The 26,713-nt window shown below is 42.0% G+C and overlaps 4 protein-coding genes across 12 annotated transcripts; 1 reads left to right on the top strand and 3 right to left on the bottom strand.

Moving 5' to 3' along the window:
* Positions 1–1,595: 1,595 nt before the first annotated feature.
* Tfiiebeta (transcription factor IIEbeta) lies at positions 1,596–3,245 on the top strand. Its single transcript, XM_076442368.1, has 4 exons — positions 1,596–1,782; positions 2,065–2,329; positions 2,421–2,630; positions 2,703–3,245. Exons 1-4 carry the CDS (start codon positions 1,721–1,723, stop codon positions 3,021–3,023), a joined length of 858 nt encoding a protein of 285 aa, XP_076298483.1. The 5' UTR covers positions 1,596–1,720; the 3' UTR covers positions 3,024–3,245.
* Positions 1,932–9,560, bottom strand: LOC143217787 (ras-related and estrogen-regulated growth inhibitor). Of its 5 annotated transcripts, none has more exons than XM_076442364.1 (6): positions 9,420–9,560; positions 7,654–7,767; positions 5,048–5,104; positions 4,428–4,501; positions 4,065–4,331; positions 1,932–3,822 (listed from the first exon to the last, which is right to left on the bottom strand). In XM_076442364.1, the coding sequence occupies exons 1-6, from the start codon at positions 9,493–9,495 to the stop codon at positions 3,667–3,669; spliced, it is 744 nt and encodes a 247-aa protein (XP_076298479.1). In that variant the 5' UTR covers positions 9,496–9,560; the 3' UTR covers positions 1,932–3,666. The 5 variants fall into 5 exon arrangements, with proteins under 5 accessions (XP_076298479.1, XP_076298480.1, XP_076298481.1 ...); XM_076442365.1 differs by lacking the exon at positions 9,420–9,560 and adding an exon at positions 8,814–9,397; XM_076442366.1 differs by lacking the exon at positions 9,420–9,560 and adding an exon at positions 8,680–8,820.
* LOC143217786 (uncharacterized) lies at positions 9,520–13,914 on the bottom strand. 4 transcript variants are annotated; one of them, XM_076442361.1, is made up of 9 exons: positions 13,358–13,914; positions 13,184–13,314; positions 12,551–12,788; positions 12,160–12,387; positions 11,819–12,011; positions 10,924–11,141; positions 10,581–10,731; positions 10,259–10,520; positions 9,521–9,786 (listed from the first exon to the last, which is right to left on the bottom strand). In XM_076442361.1, the coding sequence occupies exons 1-9, from the start codon at positions 13,369–13,371 to the stop codon at positions 9,674–9,676; spliced, it is 1,548 nt and encodes a 515-aa protein (XP_076298476.1). In that variant the 5' UTR covers positions 13,372–13,914; the 3' UTR covers positions 9,521–9,673. The 4 variants fall into 4 exon arrangements, with proteins under 4 accessions (XP_076298474.1, XP_076298477.1, XP_076298476.1 ...); XM_076442360.1 differs by having other exon boundaries at positions 13,184–13,300; XM_076442359.1 differs by having other exon boundaries at positions 9,520–9,786; positions 13,184–13,914.
* Positions 13,915–14,069: 155 nt separating this feature from the next.
* On the bottom strand, positions 14,070–25,845 carry Ple (tyrosine hydroxylase ple). 2 transcript variants are annotated; one of them, XM_076442357.1, is made up of 7 exons: positions 25,374–25,844; positions 19,262–19,373; positions 18,960–19,046; positions 18,779–18,838; positions 17,321–18,140; positions 16,146–16,509; positions 14,070–15,556 (listed from the first exon to the last, which is right to left on the bottom strand). In XM_076442357.1, exons 1-7 carry the CDS (start codon positions 25,440–25,442, stop codon positions 15,392–15,394), a joined length of 1,677 nt encoding a protein of 558 aa, XP_076298472.1. In that variant the 5' UTR covers positions 25,443–25,844; the 3' UTR covers positions 14,070–15,391. The 2 variants fall into 2 exon arrangements, with proteins under 2 accessions (XP_076298472.1, XP_076298473.1); XM_076442358.1 differs by lacking the exons at positions 18,779–18,838; positions 18,960–19,046 and having other exon boundaries at positions 25,374–25,845.
* Between the last annotated feature and the right edge of the window lie 868 nt (positions 25,846–26,713).

Here is a 26,713-nt window from a genome sequence, read left to right as displayed (position 1 = left end):
GAATCCGGATTTTCCTGAAACTTGCAGTATTTGAAGATGACATATCCAAGTTTAATTTAGCAAAGCAGTAGCGCGCGCTTCTCAAGATTTCCCGAGAAAATGGCATTTGAAAATTCGGTTTATGCGTTCATAAGGAGTTCGCGTTAAGCTATGAACATGAAGCGCAGTGGCCGAGGGCGCTGCGAGAAAGACTGGTAATCAGTAGGTCGCTGGTTCGAGTCTTGCTGCCGACATTTTTTTTTTAAATCTTTTTTCAGTTTTAATCCTAAAATTTATGAAATCTGCCATTAAACAATTATTTTTTAAATAGAAAATGCATGTTTTTTATTTGTGGGTATACGATGAGTATCATTCTGGGTCGTGTCATACTAACACGTAATTTTTTTTATTAATAAAGAATGAGCAATAATAAAGTAAATATAACACTGTATTATTTTTATGTTCGATTTTTTTCAATACCCACAAATAAAAAACATGCATTTTCTATTTAAAAAATAATTGTTTAATGGCAGATTTCATAAATTTTAGGATTAAAACTGAAAAAAGATTTTAAAAAAAAATGTCGGCAGCAAACTCGAACCAGCGACCTACTGATTACCAGTCTTTCTCGCAGCGCCCTCGGCCACTGCGCTTCATGTTCATAGCTTAACGCGAACTCCTTATGAACGCGTAAACCGAATTTTCAAATGCCATTTTCTCGGGAAATCTTGAGAAGCGCGCGCTACTGCTTTGCTAAATTAAACTTGGATATGTCATCTTTAAATACTGCAAGTTTCAGGAAAATCCGGATTCCGACTACCCTGGACTCCCCTTGTTAGAAAACAAAAAATTCAACTGTGCGTTCATTACAGAAACAATTACTGACATAATGAACGTAACACTATTTCACATTTCAAATTATGTCTAACGATCACTCCACTTGATCTCGTAATGAAATGTATAATATTCAAATGTTCTCGGCGCAACGGTTCGATCAGTTAATAGGAAAAAAGCAAAATTTGCACGTTAGTTAGGAACTTTCAACGTTTCGATCTTCATTCAGATCATTTTCAAGAAAGTAGAAAAAACTGCGTCTGAAAAATATATTTTCACAATGTAAAACCAGAAACTTTAAAATATCTGCGTAACCAGAATGTAACAATTCTTGAAAATGATCTGAATGAAGATCGAAACGTTGAAAGTTCCTAACTAACGTGCAAATTTTGCTTTTTTCCTATTAACTGATCGAACCGTTGCGCCGAGAACATTTGAATATTATACATTTCATTATCTTGCGATCGATATTTCAAACAACATTTGATCTCGTAATGTCTGACTTTTCATTTCGATATGCTTTCGATTATCGAAATATTTATCGAAAGTGTATAGGACTAGGATATTGCGCGGTTTTTTTGAAAATGGAAATTGAATATTTTTTATTTTTATCATTAAATGCAGCAAATGAACGTCATATACAGAAAACGTAAGGTAATTTTAAATTTACGTTATTATGCAGCTAATTGTTGTATCGAGATGAAGAATTAGAATGACAGTGAACAATGATTCACTCTAGATTAAAAAATCATAATCTTTGTGTTACGACACGAGCAGAATGAGAACCTCTTCTGTTCGACAGAGATTCGCTCTGGCGGCTGTTAGGATGTGGAAAAAGTGACAGCTTGTTGACAATTTTGTTGACGTTTACAGTTGTTCGTGTAAATAATTAGAATTGCTTATTGCAATGGATCCAGCATTGCTTAGGGAGCGGGAGCTCTTCAAGAAGAGAGCTCTTACAACTCCTACGTAAGTATTGCACGCATGTATACTTTCCTAACCTATAAGTGAAGTCAATATTATTCTTTGGATATAATTGTATAAATTACTTATATTGCACTTCTGTGCTCGAACTTTAACAATAGTTTTAGGTATATAATTCTGTTGTTTTATGTTGGAAAATTCCTAACCTATAAGTGAAGTCAATATTATTCTTTGGATATAATTGTATGAATTACTTATATTGCGCTTTTGTGTTCGAACTTTAACAATAATCTTGCATAATTCTGTTGGAAAATTCTTTTTTTTTAGGGTAGAGAAAAAGAAAAGGGAACAGGAAAAAGATTCCTCTCGAGATGAGCCGTTTAAGAAAAAGCCTAAACCATCTTCTGTGTCCAGCGGACCAAAGTTGGACATGGTCAACTATAAGACTATGTCTGGTAGTACGCAATATAAATTTGGTGTATTGGCAAAAATAGTGAAGCACATGAAAGCTCGACATCAAGAAGGCGACGATCATCCTCTAACATTAGAAGAAATTTTAGATGAAACGAATCAGCTAGACGTAGGATCAAAGGTGTGTTAAAATTATTATTACAGTTTACAATGTTTTACTATTATTGTTAAACACAATTCAAGTACAAAGTATCGAAATGATTAATGTTTAGGTAAAACAATGGCTGCAAACAGAAGCTCTTATCAAAAACCCAAAGATAGATGCGACGCACGATGGTAGATTTGTGTTCAAAGCTATGTATAAAATAAAAGATAAGAAATCTCTACTAAGGTTATTGAAGCAACAAGATTTGAAAGGTCTCGGCGGAATATTACTAGAGGACATACAAGAAAGCTTGCCGCATTGTGATAAACATTTAAAGGTAAGTATTAAAATTCATGATTAATATATATTTAATGAAATAGCAGTTTTATTAGTGACTTATCAATTCTAGAGCTTACAAAACGAGATATTATTCATAACTAGACCTTTAGACAAAAAGAAAATTGTCTTTTATAATGATAAAACAGCTCAGTTTCCAATAGACGATGAATTTCAAAAACTATGGAGAGCTGTTGCAGTCGATGCAATGGATGATCAAAAAATTGATGAATACCTTGAGAAGCAAGGAATACGATCGATGCAGGATCATGGTCCTAAAAAGCCTGCTCCGATTAAAAGAAAGAAACCTATTAATAAGAGAAAACAATTCAAAAAGCCAAGAGATAATGAACATTTGGCAGATGTATTAGAAACGTACGAAGATGGGAAATAAACACATTAAAATATTTGTACATAAAGACAACAGACGTCTGGAACTGTTTAAAGAGAGTTTTATCATTGTCGCTCCTGTTTCGTATATTGTGATTGGAATACAAACTCTATTTTGAAGTTACACATAGTATAACATATCACAGTGATATAATAAATAAGTAAAATATTTATTGTCATAAAGTTTCATTGTAAGTACAAAATAAATATAGATCAACTGATATAAGATTCCACATGTATCTAAATGTGTTTAAATATTGTATATGTTTAAATAACGTGACAGTATTGAACATTAAATATTGATTTAAATATTTATACTTGGCACTGCAGTTTCATATTAATTAATGTAAATTTTAATTTCTATAATATCGATATATTGCTTCTATTTGGTATTACCGAATTCTTTAACATGAATAACATAAATACGATTACTATATAAATTATAAATGTTACATGATGTGTTACATAAATCTTTGGTACTTAAAATTTCAACGATAAGTACGAACAAGTGCATAAAACATATGCACTCACGTTCTTTTTCCTAAAACGGCATCGTAAATTTTCATGAAAATAATTCTCACGATAATTCGTTTAACACGAATTTTCAAAGTGGATGTTCGTGTGAATAAATTAAGAAATTGTGTACATTAATCCTTCGGAAGCGCGGAATCGCTTTTCCCTCGCGAATATGCGCGTGTAGCTTTGCTACCAAGCATCCTGTCCAATAAAGATTGTTTGTTTCTCCTTCTGGCAGCCAAAACCTCCCGGCATAATTCGTGGAAAGACTCAGCGACTTGAGTGACCTAGAGAAAATGATCAGTTTTCAAGTAAGATTTGTGGAATCACTGAAAACATTTACTTATATCAATTTCTGACAAGAAAAGGTAGTTATCAGACATTTATATAAATAATCCGACTTCAATTTCATTTTATTAAAACTTATTCAAACAGAAACTGTACAGAACGTAACTTGGACTTGTTCGTTTGAGGACTTGGATGTTTTTGAAATGTTTGCTCATAACAGAAGTAAAAACAAATAGCTCACCTGTTCAGCCGCGGACACTTCGCTGAACCAGCATTCGAAATCCTTCGCGAGTATCTCCCCTTCTTCTGTACTAACTTGTCTTAAGTGTACCATGTCAGCTTTGTTTCCCACCATAGCAAGAGGCATCGTGGCTTCTGGATCAGCCACCGCAAGCGTGTCCTTCGCCTTTCGTACAAAATTGAATGAACTCCTGTCGGTAATAGAATAGACCAAAAGCAGTCCGTCAGCCCATTGCAGAGTCTCCGCGGATGGCAGTTCGTCTTCGCTCTAAAATATCGTTGATAAACGATGAGAGTTACACAGTCGCTTCCGATTGCCTAATTAATTCGTCCAGTATACACGCTGCATATACAGAACCGTTACCTTCGGGCAGGTATCCAAAATTTCGAAAAGAATAGGTTCACCGTCGACTAGCACCTCGTGTTTGTATCTGTTCTCTATAAAAAAAGCACGAAGGTCAAAATATCTTACGTTCGAACAATAATTTATCCTGAAACGGACTGAGGCTACTTAAAATTAAAATCGGAGCAGTGTAACCTCGGGGGAAATTATGCAATGTTCGTGCGGGCTTCGTATAAAATCGAGATCAGGTAGCTAAATGAATCTTTCCAGTCTGTTCCAGTTTTAGAATCTCGACGGAGCACATGCTCGCAAGAAAGCCGCTTGTCTTCTATCCGCGCCTGTCTCTTTGTACAAAACGAGAAGTTCGTTCGAGTATCAACCTTGCATTAGTACTCGACCTGTCTAGTGTCAAATTCGTCTTCGATAAATTTAGCCCAGACGCGGACCGAAGTATGCGTAGGGAGCGTTATATGCGGTCTTTGAGGTAGGCATACAGTTGCTGGCAGTTTTTCAGGAAAAGAAAGAAAAACACGTCACCCATTGTCAACTTTGCCCGCATTTAATCGTTGTTTATACCGCGGCTAGGAGCCGCGCATTTTGTCACGAGTGTGCCGCGCGTTGTAAATTGAGATGTTCCTCACCTGACTGGTGATCATATTCCCCGATGTATCTCCTGGTTAGAAACCTCACCGTCAGTGCTGCAATGCAGAAATAGCAAACACTGTTGATGTGTCCAGTGAATAATTAACACAGCGGGATTAGAAAAATTATTCTATCTGATTAATCTTTGTTTGGCTCGGTGTGCAGTCTACATATTCTTGTGTGCATTGTATTGTTACTAGACTGCGGATCTTCATGGAAAAATTAAAATGTTTTGCTTCGATTGTAAGAAACAGGAGTTATATCGAATTGAATTTATTGTAAGAATATTCTTGAAATTCTCTCAAGTTTATTCAGTTTTCTCATTAATGCATAAAATCCGCAGTCTACGATGAATCTGGATGATCGAAATAGCTTTGAATTTCTTCGAACGTTTAATTTGATACTAGAATTTTTTCAGATGATTTTCTAGGTAGAATTCGAAAGATCGACAGAATCTTGTTCGATATGGTAGGTCTTCCGACATATCGCCATTCAATCGAGAGAAACGAGAGGTATAGCCTAGTGACCTGCTTCGAGGTACACCACACTATTTTTACCTCGAACTCGAACCTGCCACGGCGCCACAAAACCTTGCACGACCGTTAAACGTCACCATGATGTGTTTCATCTCAAATTCAATGAAAAACGACCGGTTTTACAAACGTCTAAAAGCGTTTTATGGTCCGGAGTTGGAAATATTGTTAACTTTCAGCTTTCTCATTGAAGGTCACTTCATTAGAGAATTTAAACTCGAGAAATCGTGTTCTCTCTCCGAGCAGTGAAATTTCTATTTTTTTCATGATTGACAGGACCGCCTGAACATTTTGTTCGGGCCGAGTTTATTGGCGATCGGTGTATTTACGTTAGGATCCTTAGAGCAACATCATTTCGACGTTTTCCTTCGTGTGCCTCATTAAAAGTTCGCGGGCTTTCGTGCCAATTTCCTATGCGGATCGATTCGTGCGGTCCAATTGGCCTTTTTACTTTTCTTCCGACAAAAAGGAAAGCCTCTCGCAGGCAGGTTAAAAATACATCGGAACTCTCGTTGCAAGAAAGACATTGCGTGCCGTAAGTTTTCAAAGGCGATACGAACGGTCGACGTCTTCTATTCGCAGAAAATTGACCATGTAATCTTTTATAAGACGTGATCCGAACAAGTTTTGAAATAAAACTTTATTTATAGTGTACACACAATCCGCGGTCAGTGTGGGACGTACAGCTTGCAGGGGTCCGATTTATTCATCTATGCCTTACACGTGCCATTACCGAAAATACACGCCGCTGGCTTCTTCAGGGTCCTAACCCCCCTTTTATTATTTCGCCTATCGTCTGGACATTCGTTAGGACACTTACGCTTAAATTAACTTCTGCGCTTCTAGATTGTCTTTTGCAAAAGATTTTAAAATACTCCTGGCAGAATACGATCAAAATCATGATCCCTGAATGAATCGTTGCATTTTGTTTTATATTAGTCTATTGGTGATATTTGCAAGAATATATATGTAGAAAAAATAATAACGAAATACAAATAGAATACATAATACTTATATTTTATTAGTAGACTGCGGATCTTCATGCATTTATAGGAAAACTGAGTAGATGAAATTCAAAATTGTAGGAAAATTTTGAAAATTGAAGATGTCAGTACACCATTTCTCCTCTGTTAAAATTATTAAAGGAAGAAAGAACATTCTATTTGGTTTCTATTTCTTGCTATCGACGCAGATAATTTTTATTTTACATAAAGATCCGCAGTCTATTTATTAGTCTTAATTTAACGAGCTAGAAAACTTACATGTGAACATTAAAATGCGCAGAAAGAGAGGTAGTTAGAAACGGTAAAAACTATATAATTAGAACAAGAAATATTCTACATGCGTTCGCAAAGTTTGTTTATGATGGCACATGCTTATTAGTTGAAAATATAATACTGTGATATTCGTGTGACGTAGAAAATGAATTTATTACTCGTAACTTCAAGCCGGCGCTTGATCTAACGACTTCTAACTGTACATTGAACTGTGTGCAGCGACTACGGTTAATGTCATACGCGGTTTCTATCGCAATAAAGTTAAACGATTTTATGATCGTTAGGTGTTTATAGCACTTCGCGAGAAACGAATAACCGGATATATCTACAATCAGTTCCACAATTCAACTCATTTTAACCTAGAAAAAGACCGCTAAAAAATAAGAACAGATACCAAAAAATTCTGCTGAAGAATTCGAAAATATTAATCAGCAAGCACAAATTTTTCGGGAGATTGATCGTCTGCTAATATAGAAGCGTGAATGCTCCGAAATTCCGTAGATCTATCCTCGTAGATTTGGAGTCCAGGTGTGCGGCATCAAAGAGTCCGCAACTAAATGAAGGGGAACATTTGTTTCTAAAATTACTGCTGAGTTTGAACGTAATAAACCTGGCCGATGGAGGCAAAACAAGAACAACGAAAGCAGAACCAGCACGCAGCCCCAGATAATCGTTGTTAGAAGTATAACGATGGATCTATGCACAAGCGTTTCGATTAGAACCGGACAAAATGGAGAATCAACGGGGGTTCTATCTACAGGAGCCAAGACAGAAGATAAACCGTGTTATACCCACCGCTCTTCCCGACTCCGGGTGCTCCGATCACAGCCACCTTTACCTCGCATAGCGAGCTCTTCTTCCTCCGTATACCTCTAATCGCATTTGACGTCATACTCCGCGCATTTGTCACTGCACAAAGCATAACAGAATCATGTAGCGCGCTGCAATGGAAACGTCGAACGAGTGGGGAACGGTGTTGTGTGTCTAGTGTGAGTATCTGTGCCTCCCCTGCGAGGAGGGTGTACGTGGAAACCGGGAAAAATTCGTCACGATTACATCTCTCGTTGGCCGGGATCCACGGGCGTCGATAACGCCTCCGAATTTCATATAAAACATTCCGAAAACTGATGCACAGGTGAGCGGAGCGTGTTGCCTTGTCGCAAAGGTCGCGTTTGCCAAGGAAAACACGGTCGAGCCGGCCCGCGGCCCGCCCCGGCCGTTGCCGGAAACTGTACGCGTATACGCGGGTTTAGTTAATAATACAGATGTATTGGCTGGCTGCAATAACAGCGATCTCACCGGTTCCCGGAAGAAATTACTTATGCTCTGTACATTCTGTTCGTAGGTCGGGGGCTTTTTGCTCCATTTACCGGGTGTCCCGGTGTACGGCTTTATCGAAATGGAAACGGGACCATCTCCGTTGATCGGACGAGGCATTCGCCTCGTGTTCCCCTTCGAACGAAAGTTTAAATATGCCGCACACTCTTCATACCGACCTGCGGCTGAAAGGAGGGGAATGGAAGCGGAGAAAGAGCGGGATCGAAGTGTGTGCGGCCCGTGTCCGACAGAGACGCGACGAAGAGATGGGTGTACATTAATAGAACAGTTCGCACATGCCCCGTGGAATCTGAAGAATTTACTCCCGGCGTCTAACAATGTACCGCGGCGGCACATGAGTCGAGTTACTGGTGAACTGGCATCGGGTACCGGGCATGACCGTGTTTTGGTCGCGAACGATGCACTTGAATCGCATTCCGCCCACCAAACAACGCTACCGTAGCCCGCCAATTTTTCCGCTATCCGATACGTGTATATACATACCCCGTGCTGCGTTACTATAAGAGAAACAACAGAATATTCTGCTTCGAACGAATCGTCGCGCTATCGATTATCCCCGCGGCACTTTCCCAGCCACCATTATAAACTCCGCGTTATTTTTATTTCCCGCCGCTCACCTAAAACACTTCGATGTACAGTCTCTTCACCATTCCCTGACGCACTTTCCACCGACTCGTTTCAACATTAAATCCGTAATTTGTCGACACGGAAAAACTGCGAAGCGAGAATTTTTCGAATCCGGATTCTGCAAAAACGATGTCGAAAAGTTAACGCGCTACCGATCTCAAGTAATCGATACTCGGAAATCCAGCGGGGGATGACGGGACCCGAGTCACTCCGATGATATCGCGAGTCACGTGCTCGTCGATGATTTCGCGGTTCCGTTGCGTGATCCGACGCGCTTCTTGGTCTCCGCGCGACTGTCTTTCCCCATTCTCTTTTGGCGGCTTGCGAGTCGGGCCTCCTTTATTGCTCTTAGGCCACGTACGCGCGATATCCACTTCCGGTACGGGAGTGCGCCGCGGACGAAGGTCGCGTTTCGTAAACTTTCGTGCGTTTCCTGACCAGCTCCGAAAACTCGCTCAACACTCCGGTCAGAGTCGCGACAAATATTGACATGGAGGATCGCGCGCGCTCGTAAAATAATTCACGACTTCGAGGAACACCCGGCTCCGAATTCTTCCGGGTGCAGGAAAGAGGACATTTGTTTGTGAGTCTACTACCGGCGAACACTTTTCCGCTTCCGGTTCCGTGTGCCCAGTTGGCCGTCCGCGCACTCAAAGAGAGGCAAACAAGCATTCGCGAGAGTATTTATGATTTATTTTGGATTCCGCGCGGCGTCGATTGATTTTCAGCTGACCGGTGATGCGGATTTAGTGGCTTTCCGCTGAAGCGTTTCGATATGGCAGGTGTTTAAGCTTGCCGACGCGACGGTTCGAGTATCGGCTGCGACTGGGCCTGTTGGCTAGAGGAGCCACTAGTCGGTGAATTCTTCGGTCTCTTCCTTTCCGACCATGTTGCTCCTCGACGCCTCCGGGCAACCTCCGAAGATCCAATTTATCGCTCGCAATAAGGCAGGCTTGAATCGATCTGCATCATAAAAATAGTCTTTTTGCGCCCAGTTGATATACCGAGAAATAAGAATTACAGTGGAACGTCATTTATCTGCGCTCCACTTACGTGGACAAGCCTACAGTTTTAAAGAATTTTCAATTCACGAGGATTCAATCCTCATCTTTTACTTTGATCGTAAATAATTACAATAACAGAACAGAAGAATGTGTTCATTTCGATTTCGAATTTATTTAATTTCCCACAAGGACGCCTTTCTAACACTAAAAGTACCGTGTTGTCGAGGTGACGGACGAAAATGCATTTTACAAGTGTTCACAGTGGGTACACACACACACACAAAAATCAATTTACTTAACAATTCGATCCGACAGATTTCGAATTCTAGCACAGCGGACAAACGAAAAATGGATCGTTTGATCCACCTGGTACTTCCAGTGTTAATGAATAATTTTAAGATACGATTCGCGTTATTGGGATCTTAACGTACTCTTCAGAATAGGCTTTGTATAAAAGTCGTCGATGTCGAAGATCGATTCGTCCGAATATGTTTTGTGTGCGTGCTTCTCCCTCTGAGGTGGTTCATCGAAATCGTAGATTGCAGATATTCGCCCTCCGAGCTGAGAATTTTCGTCGTTAGCTTCGCCTCCTCGATCCGTGAAATAGGGAACATCGTTTCTACGGTGACACACTAATTGTTTCTTATGGACACACCTAGACGACACACTGTTACATGGAGCTCCTTCGCGTTTCTGAAAGGAAGAGTAATAAATTCGAAGTTAAATTAAATCGTAAAATAATCAGTGGATTACCTGCGTCATTATTCGATCTTCATTCAGAAAATTCACTCTTCGATCGTTGCTCAAATTACTCGACTTCAATATCCGACTGTCACGACCATAGTTCGTGTAGCTATCTTCAATCTTCTCATGCGATTTCGGGTTTATCATGCTTTTCGACGATCTCCGGACAAAAAAATTTCATTGATTTGCAGTCGTTGCTATACATAATCTATACAGTGCTGGGCACACCTGTCTCAATTGAGACAAACCGGCCCCATCATAGAGGCCACTGTCCTTTTCCAGTAGCGGGAAGCAAGCATGAGGGGCCCCAACCGTGCCCAGCACTGGTATACGGCGACAGAAAGTTCATTACTTCAGCACGTTTTTAGTTTCGTCCAATAATTCCGCTTCAGAAACTTCCTTATTATTTATTTCCCCAGATGACATCGAACAACCATTGCCTCCACCGCAACATCCGCTTCCGCACTCATTCGAATTCGACTCGTACAACGTCGCATGATCGTAATGTCTTGAAGCTCTCCTTTCCGGTATAGAGCTTAGATCGACGTCTTTAACGTATGCCTCCATTCCCTACAGTAATTTTGCAATGTACAGTTATAGGATCGAATCAACGGAGACCTGAATGTTCTTTGGCTTTCATGGATGGGGTTGACGATTAAAATACTGATTGTTAGAAACAAATACAGTAATGGGCTGCTCTTTATTTTACCGGACTCAAAATTTATGCCTTTCTCCTACGAATTATGATGTATTTGGTATGTAACCCAGTAGATTTGTACCCGGCGGTACTAGGATCAATAGTTGAGGAGTTATGGTCGCTTAAAGTTGAGCATATTTGCAGTTTCTTGACAGGTAAGGGTGCCGCGCCGCCATATTGGTTTGTAGTGACAGTCACACGCAGCTTGCTGAGTTGGTTAGGATTAGGTCGTGGAGGGGTGGCAAGGTAAGCGGCTCGCGGTCGTCACCACAAACCAATATAGCAGCGCCCTTACCTGTCAAAAATGATCAACTTTAAGCGACCATAACTCCTCAACTATTGATCCTAGAGGATCGAAACTTCGATCTGCATCCGCGCCGGGTACAAATCTACTGGATTACATACCAAATACATCATAATTCGTAGGAGAAAGGTATTAATTTCGAGTCCGGTAAAGTAAAGTTTACCCCAGTAATGTCTTGATCACTTGCTAGTTATTTTATTTCTAATGATTGTTTTACGAAACTTGAAGTATCCGTGACCAAATTACCGATTCTCTGTAGTTGTTGTCATCCCTCGTGGGACCCTCCTGCTCCGAAACTGAAACTTCGGTTTTCATGGACAATCTATCAGTCGATGTGCCGCATTCCTTGTTCTCGATGTTGGAGTATGGATCTTGAACGAAAATGACGTCATCTTTTTCATATTTCTGGTCGAGCATGGCCATCTCACGTGGACTCCCGCTACAAGTAACAGTAAAAACAGTTCCTTCAGTTTCTTGATAGAAAACGTAATTTGGATGACCAAAATCTAGTAAATATAACAATTCAAGAATTTCTGGGCTTTTTTAATATGTCATCAACTCTTCCCTTATGTTTACGGTAATTGTACCTGATTAAAAGTCCATAATTTTCGATAGATCCATCGATCCTGTTCGTACTTCGTAAATTCGATTTTACGTATTTCGGTAGATCGTCGACTCGGTCAGTATAAAAATAAGATGGCTTTGTTTCCATACGCGAGTGCAAATCCTCTTTAGTGATACTTTTTCGTAGGTACTGACGAGACTGTCGGCTATCTTTACTTTGCTTCATCAATAATTTCTTCTTTTCCCGAATCCTACAGAATATATCATGTCTATTTATAATATGATTTATAATCGACGTATTTATTTCTAGTAATATTTTCATTTTAGAGTAAAACATGTATTAGTTAATTTTTTTCAGCCGTTCACGAAAACTATTTTTACATTAAAGGAAAGAACAATTTTCTTTAAACTGACTCCTGCAATCCATCGCTGACCATACTTGATTTCAGCTTCGAGTTGCAAGCCTGCGCACGCCTCAAGTTTTCATTTTCTATACCTTCATGTGAACGCCGGTTTAACGATTCCTGGTATATCGCACGATGATAATTCGATTTAATAGTTTCATACATGTACTCGCTTTCGCAAGCGCTGAGTGCCGTTTTCAAAGTGTTTGCCGTGATGTCAATTACAGTGCAACAGAGTTTGCGCGCATCTGCAAACGAAGTACATCATTAACACATGATTCGAAAATTACATTTCCATTCGGTCACCATGGAATATCGATCTGAACCAACCAGGATGCATATAAATCAATCGTAACATCAAATAGTGAACACTAATGTTCAATTATTAAATTTTAAAATTAGTATTAAATTTTCAGAAAATTTATTTTATATAGGAAAATTTTATCACAATCGAGTACTTTAGCAGAGAAATGTAAGAAAACTCGAAAAGTGGTTAATGGATTTCTGCGTACAGCTAAAAAATAATGTATTAAACAAATTTTAAAGAAAGCAATCCAGAACTGCCTAATTTTACAATAAAAACATGTTCAGCAGTTCTCTCGAGACGTTTGAAAATTGTTTTATTTACCAATTGATTACTCACACGGACGGGATTCTGGGATATAATACAGAACCACTCCCGACAGTATTAACACTATCAACGAGAGACGTTTGAAGTAATTGATCCATCCGAACAGGGAGAAAGATTCTTCCGAATAACCTGACGAGTGAACGCTAATATTATTTTCGATGATCAACTCCGACATTTGCCACTTACTGTCGCTGTTCCATGATTTTGCAGCGGTGCACTGTATCACGAGTACACCGAGTACGGCCAAGAGTTTCATGACTGCTCGAGAGGACGCGAGCTTCCGTCCATCGGCTGATCTTCGATATTTACGTGGGCATCGTCATGATGCTTCGAACGACACGGAAGGTAGCAGAGATGCTCACCAGCGCGACATTCGCCTCGGGGCAAACCATGAAAAAGCGAATTTCACTTCGCTCAGACTTGTTTCAGTTAGCGATGGAACAAAGTTCAATTCGAACTGACACAATATTTTTTCACAGTAATCAATCTTAGTTCACAGTCCGAGTACATAGAAAGGCTTTCTCGATAATAATAATAAGTCTTCTCTTCAATTATTCCACAAATTTTATTATATCATAGTTATAATATTCTGCGTGCAATGCAACCTTTCATGAAATATGAAGAAGAGAATGTTGTCAGAAAAATTTATAAATTCTCCGAATACTAAGTAATTTTTATTTTCAATTGTAATAAATTGAAAATAACATCCGTTGTTTTAAATGACATCCACCCATTTTTGTCATAAATGCGTAAAATCTGCAGTCTAGTGATATCATTTGAAATAATATATACAAAGTAATGATATATCTGTATGGGAGATTTCACATGTTTTAATGTAATAAGGTATTGAATACAGTAAAGGAGTCAAGAGTTTGGGAAGAGTGAACAGTGCAACGTGTAAGATTCATATCTTAGGTTTTTATTATGCTCTGAGTACTTTACAATATTATACAAAGGAAACCTAGTATGCGCGCGCTGATAATTTTCTACGGCTGAGCAAGCGTGAAAACGGCGCGCGCGTTAATACGAACTTGGAACAGTATTTGGTACGAGTTAGCGATGGGAAAAAGTGCAGGGTGCACAAGCAAGGACTCGCACTAAACGCTAGACAGTGCGTTTCTAATACAACACTTTGTCACTTCGTTATCGAAGCAAATTCGTGAATAGCAACAAGTTTCTCGGGAACACGCTGTTGCATTCCCTGTCTCAACGACGATTCCTTTCCCCACTCCTGGGTTCTCCCCACCAAGCTCCAATGGAGGGGAGATAAAGCACGGTAGGGGCAATATGAAACAGTTGGTAGTGGGGGTATCGATACACAGCCGAGCGTGTTTCCCAAGAAATTGATGGTCTCGTTAATAATTCTCAAAAATAAAGTACCTACTTTGTCTTGTAATACTAGTCGTCTGGCTATACAGCTAAACTAAGTGTAGACGACCCGCGAAAATACTTTTCTATCGCGGTGGATATTGAACGTTTGCCTACACGAAGCAATTCGATACACAGTAGTGAATAGTCTACGTTTAAAATAACGGTAATAATAATAATTATATGAAATTCTACGACAAAATAAAATATGTATAATGTAACAAAACAATGAAACGCGTACGCGCATGCGACTCCCGGAAAATCTCTTCAAGCTCGAGGCACTGTCGCGATATCAAAAGACGACTCTGCCGTTATTTATCGCTAGGAGTAATACTTCGGTGCACAGAGTTCTTCAATAATACTTTTCACGAGAGAAAGATATGCAATATCTGATACTGAAAATTCAATAAATAACACGACTGATTTCAATTTGATTTACACACGCACCTCGAGACGACAATTTTTCCACGCGCACGTGCGCACGACTACGCGAATGGACGACTTTATACACAGAGTGAGAACGATTCGATGCGCAAGAGGAATGATGATCAATGTGGAGTGACGTGGTTCGCCGAGCCTATCGAGACCTTGACGTCCTTCCAACAAAATATTCGCAACCCTTTCTCCGCCGTTCGAAGTACAGAGCGCAAGTTCGGGAACTCTCAGAAGTTGCAAAATAGAATCTTTGAATTTCACGATTCTGTTAGAATTCTCGTAACAGTATACTATAAGCATCGTAATTATCTAGATTACACCGAAGATCGATCGGAAAGCTCGACGATTCGCGAAAGAAACGACCGGTTTAATTTTTTCCGTGTTTTTGTCATGGGGATGTGGGTTCGTTCCGCGAACTTACGCGAAGGACTTCTTGATTTTGTTGATGGCGTTCGTGAGATGTGTCATTTCGGTGTTCAATTGAGACACGAGGTTCTCCAACCTGTCGACGCTGTCGAGCACCTCCACGCGTTGGGTGTGTGGATCGTATCGCACCTCGAAGGGTCGGCTCATGGTGGCCACCTGAATAATAAAATTTCATAATCAGCAACAATGTAACTTCTCCTATGTATAGACGAACGTTGCGCAATAATTCGCAAATGTGAACTAATTCAAAAATACTTCTAAAATTTAACGCTGATCCGTCTCTCGTGCCAATAGGATATATTTCTTTCACTGATTTTGATTAAATAGTCTATTAACTTTTCATTCAATAAAATCATTTCTTTGGACATATACTATGACAAAAATCAATAAAAACTTGAACAAACACGTCCTCGTTATTTTTAAGAAGTAACGTAAAATAATCACGTCGAGTACTCTGTAGATCAACGACTTTAGAAAATTAATTATCTATATCCCGAACAAATGGATTCGACTTTAGTGTTAATTCGACATCGTGGGACAAATACTAAGTTGGAGAAACGAGAGACGGATGAGTGGTTAATTAATTAATATTTCCTCGAGCAAATTCACAGAAACCAGTCGGTCGTGAATGAACAACATGGCGATCACCGCGATAATGATCGATGTAGGAGGGCTGGCGGCTGACGGCACTAGTGCGCAACGCGTCCGGCATTGAAGTCTCCGGTATCGAGCTGCGCATACTCACCCAGCGACGGAATTTCTCTTTAGCGTCCTCGAAGCTCTCCGCGACGAAGTATATCGGCTGGTATTCTTGATCCTGATATTTCTGGACTGCCGTTGTTTGCGGCTCGAACGGTCTGCGTTCGCATTTATCGCTGAGCGAGTGGAGCAACTCCCCGTAAGCCGAGAGGAGACCGGCGCCATAGGCTTTCACCTCTTGACCCTCCTTGCAGAGGCCGAATTCAACTGTGAACCAATAGATGGTGGACAGTTTCTCAATCTCCTCGTCGGAAGCACCGAGCGACGCTAGACCGATCTCCTGGGAGAACTGGGCGAAGCTTGGATCGGCCAACAGGGGCATGTGTCCCAACAGCTCGTGGATGCAGTCTCTGTAAATCGAGAGGACAATGCGTAAATGATTTTTACCTACGGAACGAGGTTGCAACTAGCGAGATTCTACTGTATACAATTCTTTTGACGTTTGGGACCATTCTGATGGTACTTCTTGCAGATTCACTACTCTTTCTATTGTTCCTAATGTAACATTTAATTTAATATTATTAATCATTAATTTAAGGACTGATTAAAATGGAATAGAATGGACAATTTTCACGAACCTAATCCTATTATACGTCGACAGCATTGCCGGTCGATATTACATTATTTTTGATATACCGGTTGAGACATACGGAATAGCCTGGTTATATTCCCGGACAAAAGAAAATACTTTCGATACCCGACACCCGTGGCAGGCTACTTTCGCTCGGAAACGGTTCGCAACTGTGAAACTGAATTATCAACGCCATCGTGTCGTTAAAAGCCAATTAGAGCTCCATTACGAGCTTAGAGAGGCGCTGAAATTGTATTATCATGGTACTCCGTGTAACGGGATGCGGCCCTCGTCATAACACAGTATCGATTACCCTGCTGTTCACTTCTGTGCGAATTTTTGATGCACGGATTCGAAGCAGCTAAGGAAAATCGTACGTCTAGACGCTTGTACTCTTCAAGTCGTGACAAAGTGGCACTTATGAACGTTAACTGCTTGCTTGTTGTCAATATTTAAGCTCGAAAGAACATAAGTGCATCAATGCTCTCTTTTGTCTAAGAAATTAATGGGGACGAAAGATTGTAACGGAGCTAAGTAAATCTTTGGACATCGAAATGAGTATGTGAAAGAATTTTTGGAGGAATACTTACGGTTCCGGAGTGTGGAATGGCGTTTTGATGTGACGGATGTACTGGGTGCTCTGGAACACCCTGAACGCGAGACTAGACAAGAAATCTCTGGCCGTGAGCAGTCCAGCTGCGGGTCTCAGAGTGAATCCGGTGTTCTTCTTGAGGAAGTCGCTGACCTCCTGCAGCTGAGGTATACGGTTAGCCTCGAAGATCTTTTCCTCCTGCAGTTTCCTGAAGGCCTTCTGGTACTCGACGCAGGCATGCTTGGGGATCAGGTCCACGACAGTGTTGAACACGCGGCTCCAGGTCTCGTTCTCCGTCTCGGTGTAAGGAATGCTGGGTATCTGGTCTCCGTACTTGTAAGCGAAAGCGATCTCGGCGATCACTTTCCTGCGAGCGCGGTACTCCTTGTCGGAGAAGCCGGGATGGTTCATGTCGAGATCTGGTTCGTATTTGGTCATCAGGTGGTTGCAGTTGTCAAGTTCGGAAGCGTGGCGCGGGAACCAAGGGTCTTTGATGCTGACGGAGTTGTCGGCGAGCAAGTTTACGCCGTCCAACGCGGAACTCTGCCGGAGATTTCTGATCAGCTGAAGGAGGCACTGCTTGGTCATGTCGACCTTGACGAGCACGTCGAATTGCAGACCCTCTCGCTTCGATGGCCTGGACTCGACGTGAGTCACCGTGCCCTTGAAATTCTCGATCGTCTTCAAGATCCTCGCCAGAGAGCCGATCCCTTCCCGCAGACGCAGCACGAACGCCGCTTTCTGCACCGTGTGCTCGCTGTCTGGACTCTCGGCGATCGTCTTCATCAGCACGACCTCCTCTTCGGTCAATCCGGCGTCTAAAAGCAGAAAACGTTCCCTCAGCAAGCAATTCTTGCAACGTTTTCATCCTATTCGTTAACAACCCGTACGATTCCTCGCGAGATTTATTCTCGAAGAAAACTTAAGCTCTTAATTCGCCGATTCTAACTTTTCTGCACCCCGGACACGTTCCTCCCCGCGACATTCCGAGACGCTAAGTGACTTCAGTGGATGGTAATAATCGAGCAATTCAGAGTCCATTCCCAGCCACTTTTATGTGGCGAGGGTGAGAGCAGGAGAAGAATGAAGTAACCCCTTATTGTCGCCCACGAACGTGCCCGCCACCGGGTCTAGGATCGAGAGAGCAAAGAGGGAATAACTGAGTTATACATTTATCGCGAGCATACGATGACCACTCAGTGCTAAGAAACTGGGTCTGCCAGGCTAATACGATTCCAAATGCATAAAGTGGATTCGAAAATGCACCGAGAGCACCGGCTGAAAAGCAGAGAAGGGCAAAGGGGGAAGTGGGTCTCGCGTAATTCAACCGAGTGTCAGGAAAGCGACTTTCAACTCTGATCGAAAATGTACGGCGATTTCACCCTCCGTTTAGTCCACCCTTCCTACACATTTTACTGGTGTTCGAGAAATTTTTGTTCATAATAGCTCCACTTACCATCGTCATAGTCCTCGTCCGGCTTAGTATCACTGTCCGATGAAGCTTCCGCTTTCGCCTCTGCAAGTCAATCGCAACATTCATGCCAAATGCAACATTTAATACCTCCGGTCAGAGCGTCGGAAGTAAAATTATAGAAAATTGTGCTACGAGAAGCAATGAATTGATCATTGATACGAACCTCCATCCTTGGCAGCACAAGCCAACGTCTCCACATTCTCGTCGTCGCTCGACAAAACGATTTCAGTCTGATGGTCTGACTCCGAATCTAATAGCAAACGAAACTCTCATGCAACATCGATGACATGCTTCACACGAAATAACAAACTCAAGACTCTACGAATATTTATGCAACGTTCTCAAACAGTGATAGAATCTCGTACAATTTTAATGAAATTTGGACAAACATGCAAATCTCAATAATCTCAAAAACATCTATGATTTAATATTTCATTCTATATCAATAAATAAATAAATACTTACCATTCGTTCGTTGACGAGCCTCTTCCAAAACGCTCTGCTTGGTCTGCTTCACAACCAGTGTTTCGAACCGGGCATCGTCCACGAGAGAACGTCTTCTCGCCGGGTATCCGTTCTAAACAAACCAGAAGAACAGATTCGTAAATGTCTTTAATTCTCCGAAAATATTCCAGTTATTCGCTTGACATTGTTCTTGAGAAAAGCTTTGTCTCAGTTAGGTTCGATCGTTGAAGATCGAAGACCGGTCAAAGTTGACCCAACTACCGAACCCCGGTCACAAAAGAGCATCCGGTGACTGCGATAACGAACCGAACACACGGAAATGAATTTTCGCGTTCCGGTTGCGGTTGAAGGATAGGAAATTAGCGGATCCTGTCTGAAGAAGGACAAAGGGGATCGCGTCCACAAAGAAGAATCTGGGGTGAATCTGACGTGTGAACGAGTCTTTAAGAATCATAGAAGGAAGCTCAATTACCGGTCGAAATCAGGCGGACGGTTCCGAAATTGAACGGTTCTAATGAATTCTGATGATTTCGTTCATGTATAGATCGGAATGCGAATAGCGAACAGACTCGATTGGACCATGAAAAGCTCATTAGAAATCTATCGGCGCAGCAGACCGACGCTGCCGAGACACGCCGTCGGCTGTCATTCAAATTGTTAACGACCGCTTTTCATGAATGGCGCACAAGGTGGAACCCAGTTACATTTTCCAAGCGAGCAAAGCGGTTGGCACGGTTTACAAAAACTATGTAGTAATCCTTTATCCACGCGTGTGGCTAACTGGGCCAAGTACTCGTCGACGGAACGGATAGATGACCGATGACTCTGCCTAATGGTTGCATCACCAGCCGATTATACCATAGAAAGATTGGAAACACTGGTCGATTTGAAAATTGTTCCGTGCGGCACGCAGAAAAAACTGCCCGACATCCATCAGCCACGCCATCCGCTGCCGATCAAGCTTGTGTAGAACAACGTGTCACCGCGGTAATTGCTCTGACTCACGTTGCCATACGAATTTAGTTGACATTTGTGATCCTTTGTTTTTTGCAAAGCTGAACTAATTTAGTGCACGGTCGAACAAGACGGTGTCTGATGTTCACACGGAAGTGTTCGATGAAATTGCGCCTATTGAGTAATCCAAACAATGGAAATTGTCGGGATCTTGCCGGTTGCAACAAGGAAATCAATCGATTCGTTATCTCGTAATGTAACTCGAGAAATATATTTAGCATTTCAAACGAATCGTAGGCGAGTTCCCTGCTTAATCGAGATGTTTGATGGGTTTTTTCTGCCCATAAAACGACGTAATGATCCGTGACAAACGTACTCAAGGCTGATCATTATTTTGTCATTATAATCACCGCCGCGTAACGTTATTACTAATTTGATATGCACCACGAGACGAGTCCGCGGAATGTTATGCACTAGTTCAGCTAGGGGAAACCAGTTATACTAATCGTAGGTTCGCCGGGACAAGTTCAAAATTTTAACATTGGTCGTGAATTCATTAGAAAAAGGGGGAAAAACAACGCCGGAGCTGCATATGTAAACGATCAGTCATGTTGAAAGGGAAATTCTCGACCTCTAATATCCAGTTTGCAGAGCCGTATGCAAATCGCTATCGCGTCTAACCGTATCAAACCGTGTTCGATCTCTACGAATTATTTTACAAAAATCAGAACAATAGAAAAATTTATTTCGCAAAAGTTTCATTTCTATTTCAGAAGTACGAGCATCAAAGTCTACCGAGAAAAAAATTCAAAAATGGTGAAAATGTAATTACCATCACACAAGTACGAGCATCAAAGTTTACCAAGTTCGAGCGAAGCGAAGCCTCGCGTGAAGAATGATTGCACAGAGTCTTGTTAGCCTAGCGAGATCGTTATGCGAGTAGAGGGAAAAAATTCCGGAGAAAAAAGTTCCCAGACAACTGATGGTAGCCGATGCTAAATAGTTACGTCGTCCAACATACATAATGCATTTGGTGCATTAATAACGATTTTTCTCATCGGCGCGGAATCGTCGAGATCGGTTCGGGCAAAACACGATATTTAAATAGAATGATTAACATAGTTGTTCGACGAGCAGGCGATGCACATGTTGCGTGTGTGCACGTAAAACACTACTGTGCTATAATTGACCGATCGATCGATCGATCTCATAAGTTGTTAGAGGCGTTGTCGTGTATCTGGCGAGCCTCCAAAGGCGAATAACGGGGTTCGGAGCAGCGTTCAGGGCCTCTCCGCGCCTCTCGGCCACTGGAATTACAATCACTTCGTTCTCATATTTATAACATATTCATAATTATCATGCGGGATCCGAGGTCGATCGATGTTGCAATGAGATATGATTACACGATCCTGCCGATCCGATCGACTGACGGCCGACATCACATAAAACGAGGGTGTTTACAGCTAATTATGAGATTTTGTAACGAATCCAAGTTATTATGCACATTTTTTAATCGCCTATCTCATCGACAGATTCTCAAGTCGAACATGGAATCGTCAGCACGCGTGCGTAGCAACATTTACGTAATCTTCCATATTTTAATCGCACGCCTCTTAATGAACCTTTATCAATCCCACCGTTCGTATCGTTCATAATTTTCCGCGACAAACAAACAGTTTACCTCCTCGCCCTTCACAGTCCAGACAGACTTTGATCTCTCGTAAATCACCACCATTAATTAGACCAACCCTTCGACTAGCGATAGATGAATTGGTAGCTGTGGAGCAACGTTGAATGTGAGATTTCCTTAAGGTTCATTTTAGCCTTTATTGTTCTCCCATAAAATCCTGCTCTCCTGTACGATTTTCATTTTGTATTTGCACAAATTTTTATCAATTATAAAAACGCTCTTGCGAGATAGAATTCATCGAGTCTATCTCGACTGGACAGAATGAATTTTTACGATTGCGCCAATTCTTGAGGGTAGTCCGTCCGCAGCTCGACGACGGACCACACGATACGAAAATATTCTGGGAGATTGATGCAGTTCTGCAACCCCTATCCTGCGAACAGGTTCGATAGAGATCCTGAACGAGTCCGCGAATGGTGGACCCTGGATTGAATGTACAATCTAGATCCGGAACGCTCGCGAGTTCCGTTCGAATGAGTCAGAGTTGTCGTCGCGTCGCGATTATCGGGGAGCATGCGAGCGAATTTACGAATGTTTCATTGTGAACGGGCACAATTCACCGGACTCGTGAATCACGATCCTTCGCCAATACCGAAGCCGAACGGGCACGCAACGATAGACAAGGTCCTCGGCATATAATGAGATCTTACGCTCCCGGAGATTAACTCGAAGAATGCTAACGCAAGCGTGACACGGACATTTTCGTGAAGGTGCATGATACAAGAGTTTTCAAAATTTCATCAGCTGGGCCCGGGGCCCGAACTTTGCCCAATTACTGGCGGCCGTGTTTATATGTGTCAATACACTTTTATCCCATCGGCCTCTTGTCAGGCCCATAGAAGATACGCGCGACAGACGCCACGGAGAAAGTAACGGGAATTAACGATCGCCAGCAATACATCTTCGCGTCTCTCCGGTGAAATGGCGTCGACCTGAGAAATTTCACGGCGCGCCGCGCCGCCGTGCCGTGCGTGAACTTTCGAGCTTTTCGTTCCCGGAAAGCCCGTCGTCGTTCACCGCGGGCACGCGATACCGCCTTTCTATCTGCAAACAAGGAGCTGGGAGCAACAACGAAGTCGGTCATTTCGAATTTCATGGAAAAACTCACTGCCGTGTCTTTCATAATTAGATGATGCAATCTCGCCAGGGTTTGAAACTCAAGTTTACCTACGACGTGCGTGAACTGACTATTCTCAACATCTGAAGGAGGTGAAAGATTTGATAGAGCGATACAACTTTGACTCAAGTTTCATTGATTTTCATTCCGAAAATTTTGGCCGGATCGGTCTCGGCTCTGAATGGATTAATAAATTACTGTGGTCATTGTTAGGGTGTTATACGTGTCGGTACAGCTGGAGACGCCGATGCCGTCGCATCGGTCGCGTGCCGAAGCGCGTGAATGAAAAAGTTTCCCGCGGGCCTCGCCAGTATGCCAATTAAACTGTCTAGCCGTGGGATTTGAAGATTACGCGAGACGCTATCGTGCAAGAAACGCACAGGGACGCGTCCTTCTAATACTTCAAAGGACCTGAAGGCGGAGTTCGCCGCGTGTACACCTCTGCGGGCATGAAGAGAAAAATATTACGGCCTCGAGAACAAGTCGATTAGAAGACGGTACTGTCTATGAATTAAACGCAGGAAGAGCCACGGTATTGACCTTTCGGGTGCGATCTTCTGACGGTATCCTTCGGTCGATAAGGATCGTTAACGACCAGCCTGTAATTACGCGCTATTCATTAGGATTTATCGACGCTGTTGATTGGATCGCTCCTGGACGGGATCGCCGATCATCGCGCAGCTATGAATGCGTGTGTAAGATTTCGATCCTACAGTTATTGATAGACAGCGGATCTTTATGCAAAATAAAAATGTTTTACATGAATTATAACAAACTGGAGTGAAATAGAAATTTATTTCTCGATACGGATGATTAAGACTCGATATGGATGAAGAGTTGAAAAGAATATAACGGTGTTTCTAAATTCTTTTAATGTTTTTACTGTTTTAAATTACACCTACTTATTTTTGTCATGAATGCGTAAAATCCGCTGTCTAGTTATTGATATTGTGGAGGTACTTTCGTGAGAAATTATTGAATAGTACAAAATCTTAATAAATGCTGCCGTATAGTTTTTCAAAACCAGTAGTTCTAGTGACAAGACAACTAACATTAAACGTATTAGGTTGTTTTGCATAGTAATGTCCGAATTAAATGTTATAAATCGTATCGAACGAGAAATGCCATTTCAGAAGAGTCCTGATCCTTTAATATCATTTTACTTTTACATAAATTTTGTTTCAACGTCGATCAATGCAGTGCACTCTTTTTATATAAGTGGAAAAACGACATGATTACATAATATTTGGCCGAAATGTGTTGATCAATCAACGCATTATTCGCGTTGGTAGTAAAGCAAACTACAAAGTGGAGATGACAATCTTGTAAATAACCAAAGAATTCAATGCAACTTCAATTTCATGTATAACAACCCAGTATAAAGCTTAAGACTGAATTTTTACACGTGACGTTTATGTATCAATCACAATTATGAACGGCAGCTAAGTGTACAAGTTCTCGTCACAGAATGTTCCTGCTAGTGGGATCGAAGATCGAGATTTGTCACGTTTGGAAGTGGTTTAATCGCGAGTTGAAATTGTTCAGGTTCCGGAGACGTTCACGCGTCGAGTACAATACGAGTCTCTTTTAGCGGCAAGGTCATTAATATTGCGCAACACCGATAATAACCGATCGCGTGTACTTTCTCTATACTCGGACTCTTCTTCATTTCCAGGCTGGGAATTTCACTCGACGATCGGCCGCCGCGCCGGAGCGTTTGTGTGGACGCGCGTGCATGTACACACTAGCACTGCCGGACGATGTCATATTTTTTTTTTTCGCCTGTTACGAAATATACCGGAGGTTTATCACGAAAGTCACGTAGGCAAACAGGAATTCTTCCGTGTAAGAAAGTTCCGATGAATGATGCCGGATGAATCTCGGGGAACTGTGTTTCGGGACGCTATGTTGACAACAAACTATATCTCTCTCGTAAATAACACCGCAAAATATTCGTTAAAATCTCAACTGACAATTTCTTTCTATTCTGAATATTTCGAGTCTCGACGAAAACTGAAAATTCCGGAACGATCTAGCGGGCGACGAGTCGAAGCACCGCGTTCGAAAGCTGTCAAGTGGCTGGTTATTAAGAATAACAGGGGAAAGTGCGATAATTGAACAAGGTGTGCAGGAGTGTGTGGGCAATTACACCGTAAACGCGGGAGAATCGCGGCAATTCAAACTCGCGGCGAACTTCCCGCGCTTTCTCGCCTCGCTTAACACCTGACCTGACCTCCGAAGTAATCAACGAAAGCGCATTCCCGACGATACTCTACAAACACGCAACAGGTATCCGAACGGTTCGAGCAAGATCCTCGAACTTTCTTCAGGTACGATTCTCGAGTACTCACCTCGATACTGTAGGACTTCTTGATAGCGAACATCTCGCGATTCTTTTGCGCCGCTGCGACAGCCATCATATCCTCCGTGATCGTTCTTCTTAGCGAAAACTCTTCAAGCCTCTGTCGTAGATGCTTCTTCGGTTTGTTCCTCGGGGAACCGGAAGTGGCAACAAGGATTGCCTGGAGCTTTTCACTGCTGTCTACGGCGAGCGAACTGACTAGGATCACCGGGCCACGATAACAATTCTTCGATCAGAGAGTGATCTTTGATCGTAGAAGACTGCCAGCTGACAGATTTGCAGTATCCCAAGACTCGGTGTCCGCTTGTTTCCTCGTGCGGCTAGTCGGTGACAGCAACGACAACAACAACGGCGACAACCGGCGGCGGCAGAGACGACGCTGAAGATGACGACAACGGATCCCTCTCGTGGAAGTCCGCTTTGGACGAAGTGTGCGAGCGAATGCGCCTTCGGGGCGGATTGCCGCCGCATATAAACGTTGCCTCCCTTCACCGCCGGCTAATGTCGGGGTCAGGGGTGCCCCCACCCTACCCCACCCTTGTTTCGGGTGGTCCAGCGGCTGCAGCCACCGCCACCGCCACCGCCACCACCATCGCGTCCTCGCCGACCCGACACTTCCACTGACTTCTGATTCCGATTCTGACTCTGTCTCTGTCTATCGTTTCAGAATACACGCTCGCTGGACATATCTGATCAGTAGAATCTGCAGATCTCTCTATGCATCCGTCACAAAAATCATTGAAACCATATCAAAATCTCGATGCATTGTTTTCTTCACTGAAGTTGTTCAAGACTTCTTCAAGGTTGCTTCACCAGTTCCGCGTATCACGATCAACTACACCTCGTAAAACCTTTATTGTCTCAGACTACGGAACACAAAACAGCTCATTTTTTTGCAACTTTTGCTTTGCATAGAGATTCGCTGTCTACTGGGATTTTAATCTTAATAAAGCGGAAGAAGGCCTGTTAACGAAATAATGAAAAGTACGGAGAACAAAGGACTCGCATTAAGTTACCTAATAATCCGTGGAATAAAAATCAGTGAAGTCGGAATGAGAATAAACTGATTTCCATTTTCGTTTTTTTTTTTAATCTTAGCACGAACAAAGTGAACTACTGACGTTGGAAGGGTATTAATTATTCGTGTCAACATGCACTCGTATTCTACAAGTTAATACGTGTCATAAGTGCAGAAAAATCTGCAGTCTATACGTTAACATATATGGCAGCGCTCATAATTATTCGAAGGACTTTAATCATTGAAATGAAAGAATGTTTCATTTGAAAAATAAAACCCTTTCACACGGCGAGCTTGTGACCGTAGCTGTC

This window comes from Lasioglossum baleicum, chromosome 18 (genome assembly GCF_051020765.1).
Source record: "Lasioglossum baleicum chromosome 18, iyLasBale1, whole genome shotgun sequence".
In the NCBI taxonomy this organism is placed as follows: domain Eukaryota; kingdom Metazoa; phylum Arthropoda; class Insecta; order Hymenoptera; family Halictidae; genus Lasioglossum; species Lasioglossum baleicum.
Note: the sequence above shows the minus strand (reverse complement) of the source record. Positions and strands in the feature narration are given on the sequence as shown.

Bases quoted from the DNA above. Each gene is read 5' to 3' on its own strand.
- LOC143217786 (XM_076442359.1), bottom strand. From the start codon at position 13,427: ATGAAACTCTTGGCCGTACTCGGTGTACTCGTGATACAGTGCACCGCT. The intron at 10,521-10,580 runs GTAATCCACTGA...TCTTCCTTTCAG, and splicing joins AAGATCGAATAATGACGCAG to AAACGCGAAGGAGCTCCATG. The intron at 9,787-10,258 runs GTACGTTAAGAT...TTTATGATGCAG, and splicing joins TACAAAGCCTATTCTGAAGA to ATCGATTCAAGCCTGCCTTA.
- LOC143217787 (XM_076442363.1), bottom strand. From the start codon at position 8,532: ATGTGCCGCCGCGGTACATTGTTAGACGCCGGGAGTAAATTCTTCAGA. The intron at 4,502-5,047 runs GTGAGGAACATC...CTTTTTTTATAG, and splicing joins GGAATATGATCACCAGTCAG to AGAACAGATACAAACACGAG. The intron at 3,823-4,064 runs GTGAGCTATTTG...CATTTTCTCTAG, and splicing joins AAGTGTCCGCGGCTGAACAG to GTCACTCAAGTCGCTGAGTC.
- Ple (XM_076442357.1), bottom strand. From the start codon at position 25,442: ATGATGGCTGTCGCAGCGGCGCAAAAGAATCGCGAGATGTTCGCTATC. The intron at 19,374-25,373 runs GTGAGTACTCGA...TGGTTTGTTTAG, and splicing joins AGAAGTCCTACAGTATCGAG to AACGGATACCCGGCGAGAAG. The intron at 18,141-18,778 runs GTAAGTGGAGCT...TTCTGCTTTTAG, and splicing joins GGACGAGGACTATGACGATG to ACGCCGGATTGACCGAAGAG.
- Tfiiebeta (XM_076442368.1), top strand. From the start codon at position 1,721: ATGGATCCAGCATTGCTTAGGGAGCGGGAGCTCTTCAAGAAGAGAGCT. The intron at 1,783-2,064 runs GTAAGTATTGCA...CTTTTTTTTTAG, and splicing joins AGAGCTCTTACAACTCCTAC to GGTAGAGAAAAAGAAAAGGG. The intron at 2,330-2,420 runs GTGTGTTAAAAT...ATTAATGTTTAG, and splicing joins AGCTAGACGTAGGATCAAAG to GTAAAACAATGGCTGCAAAC.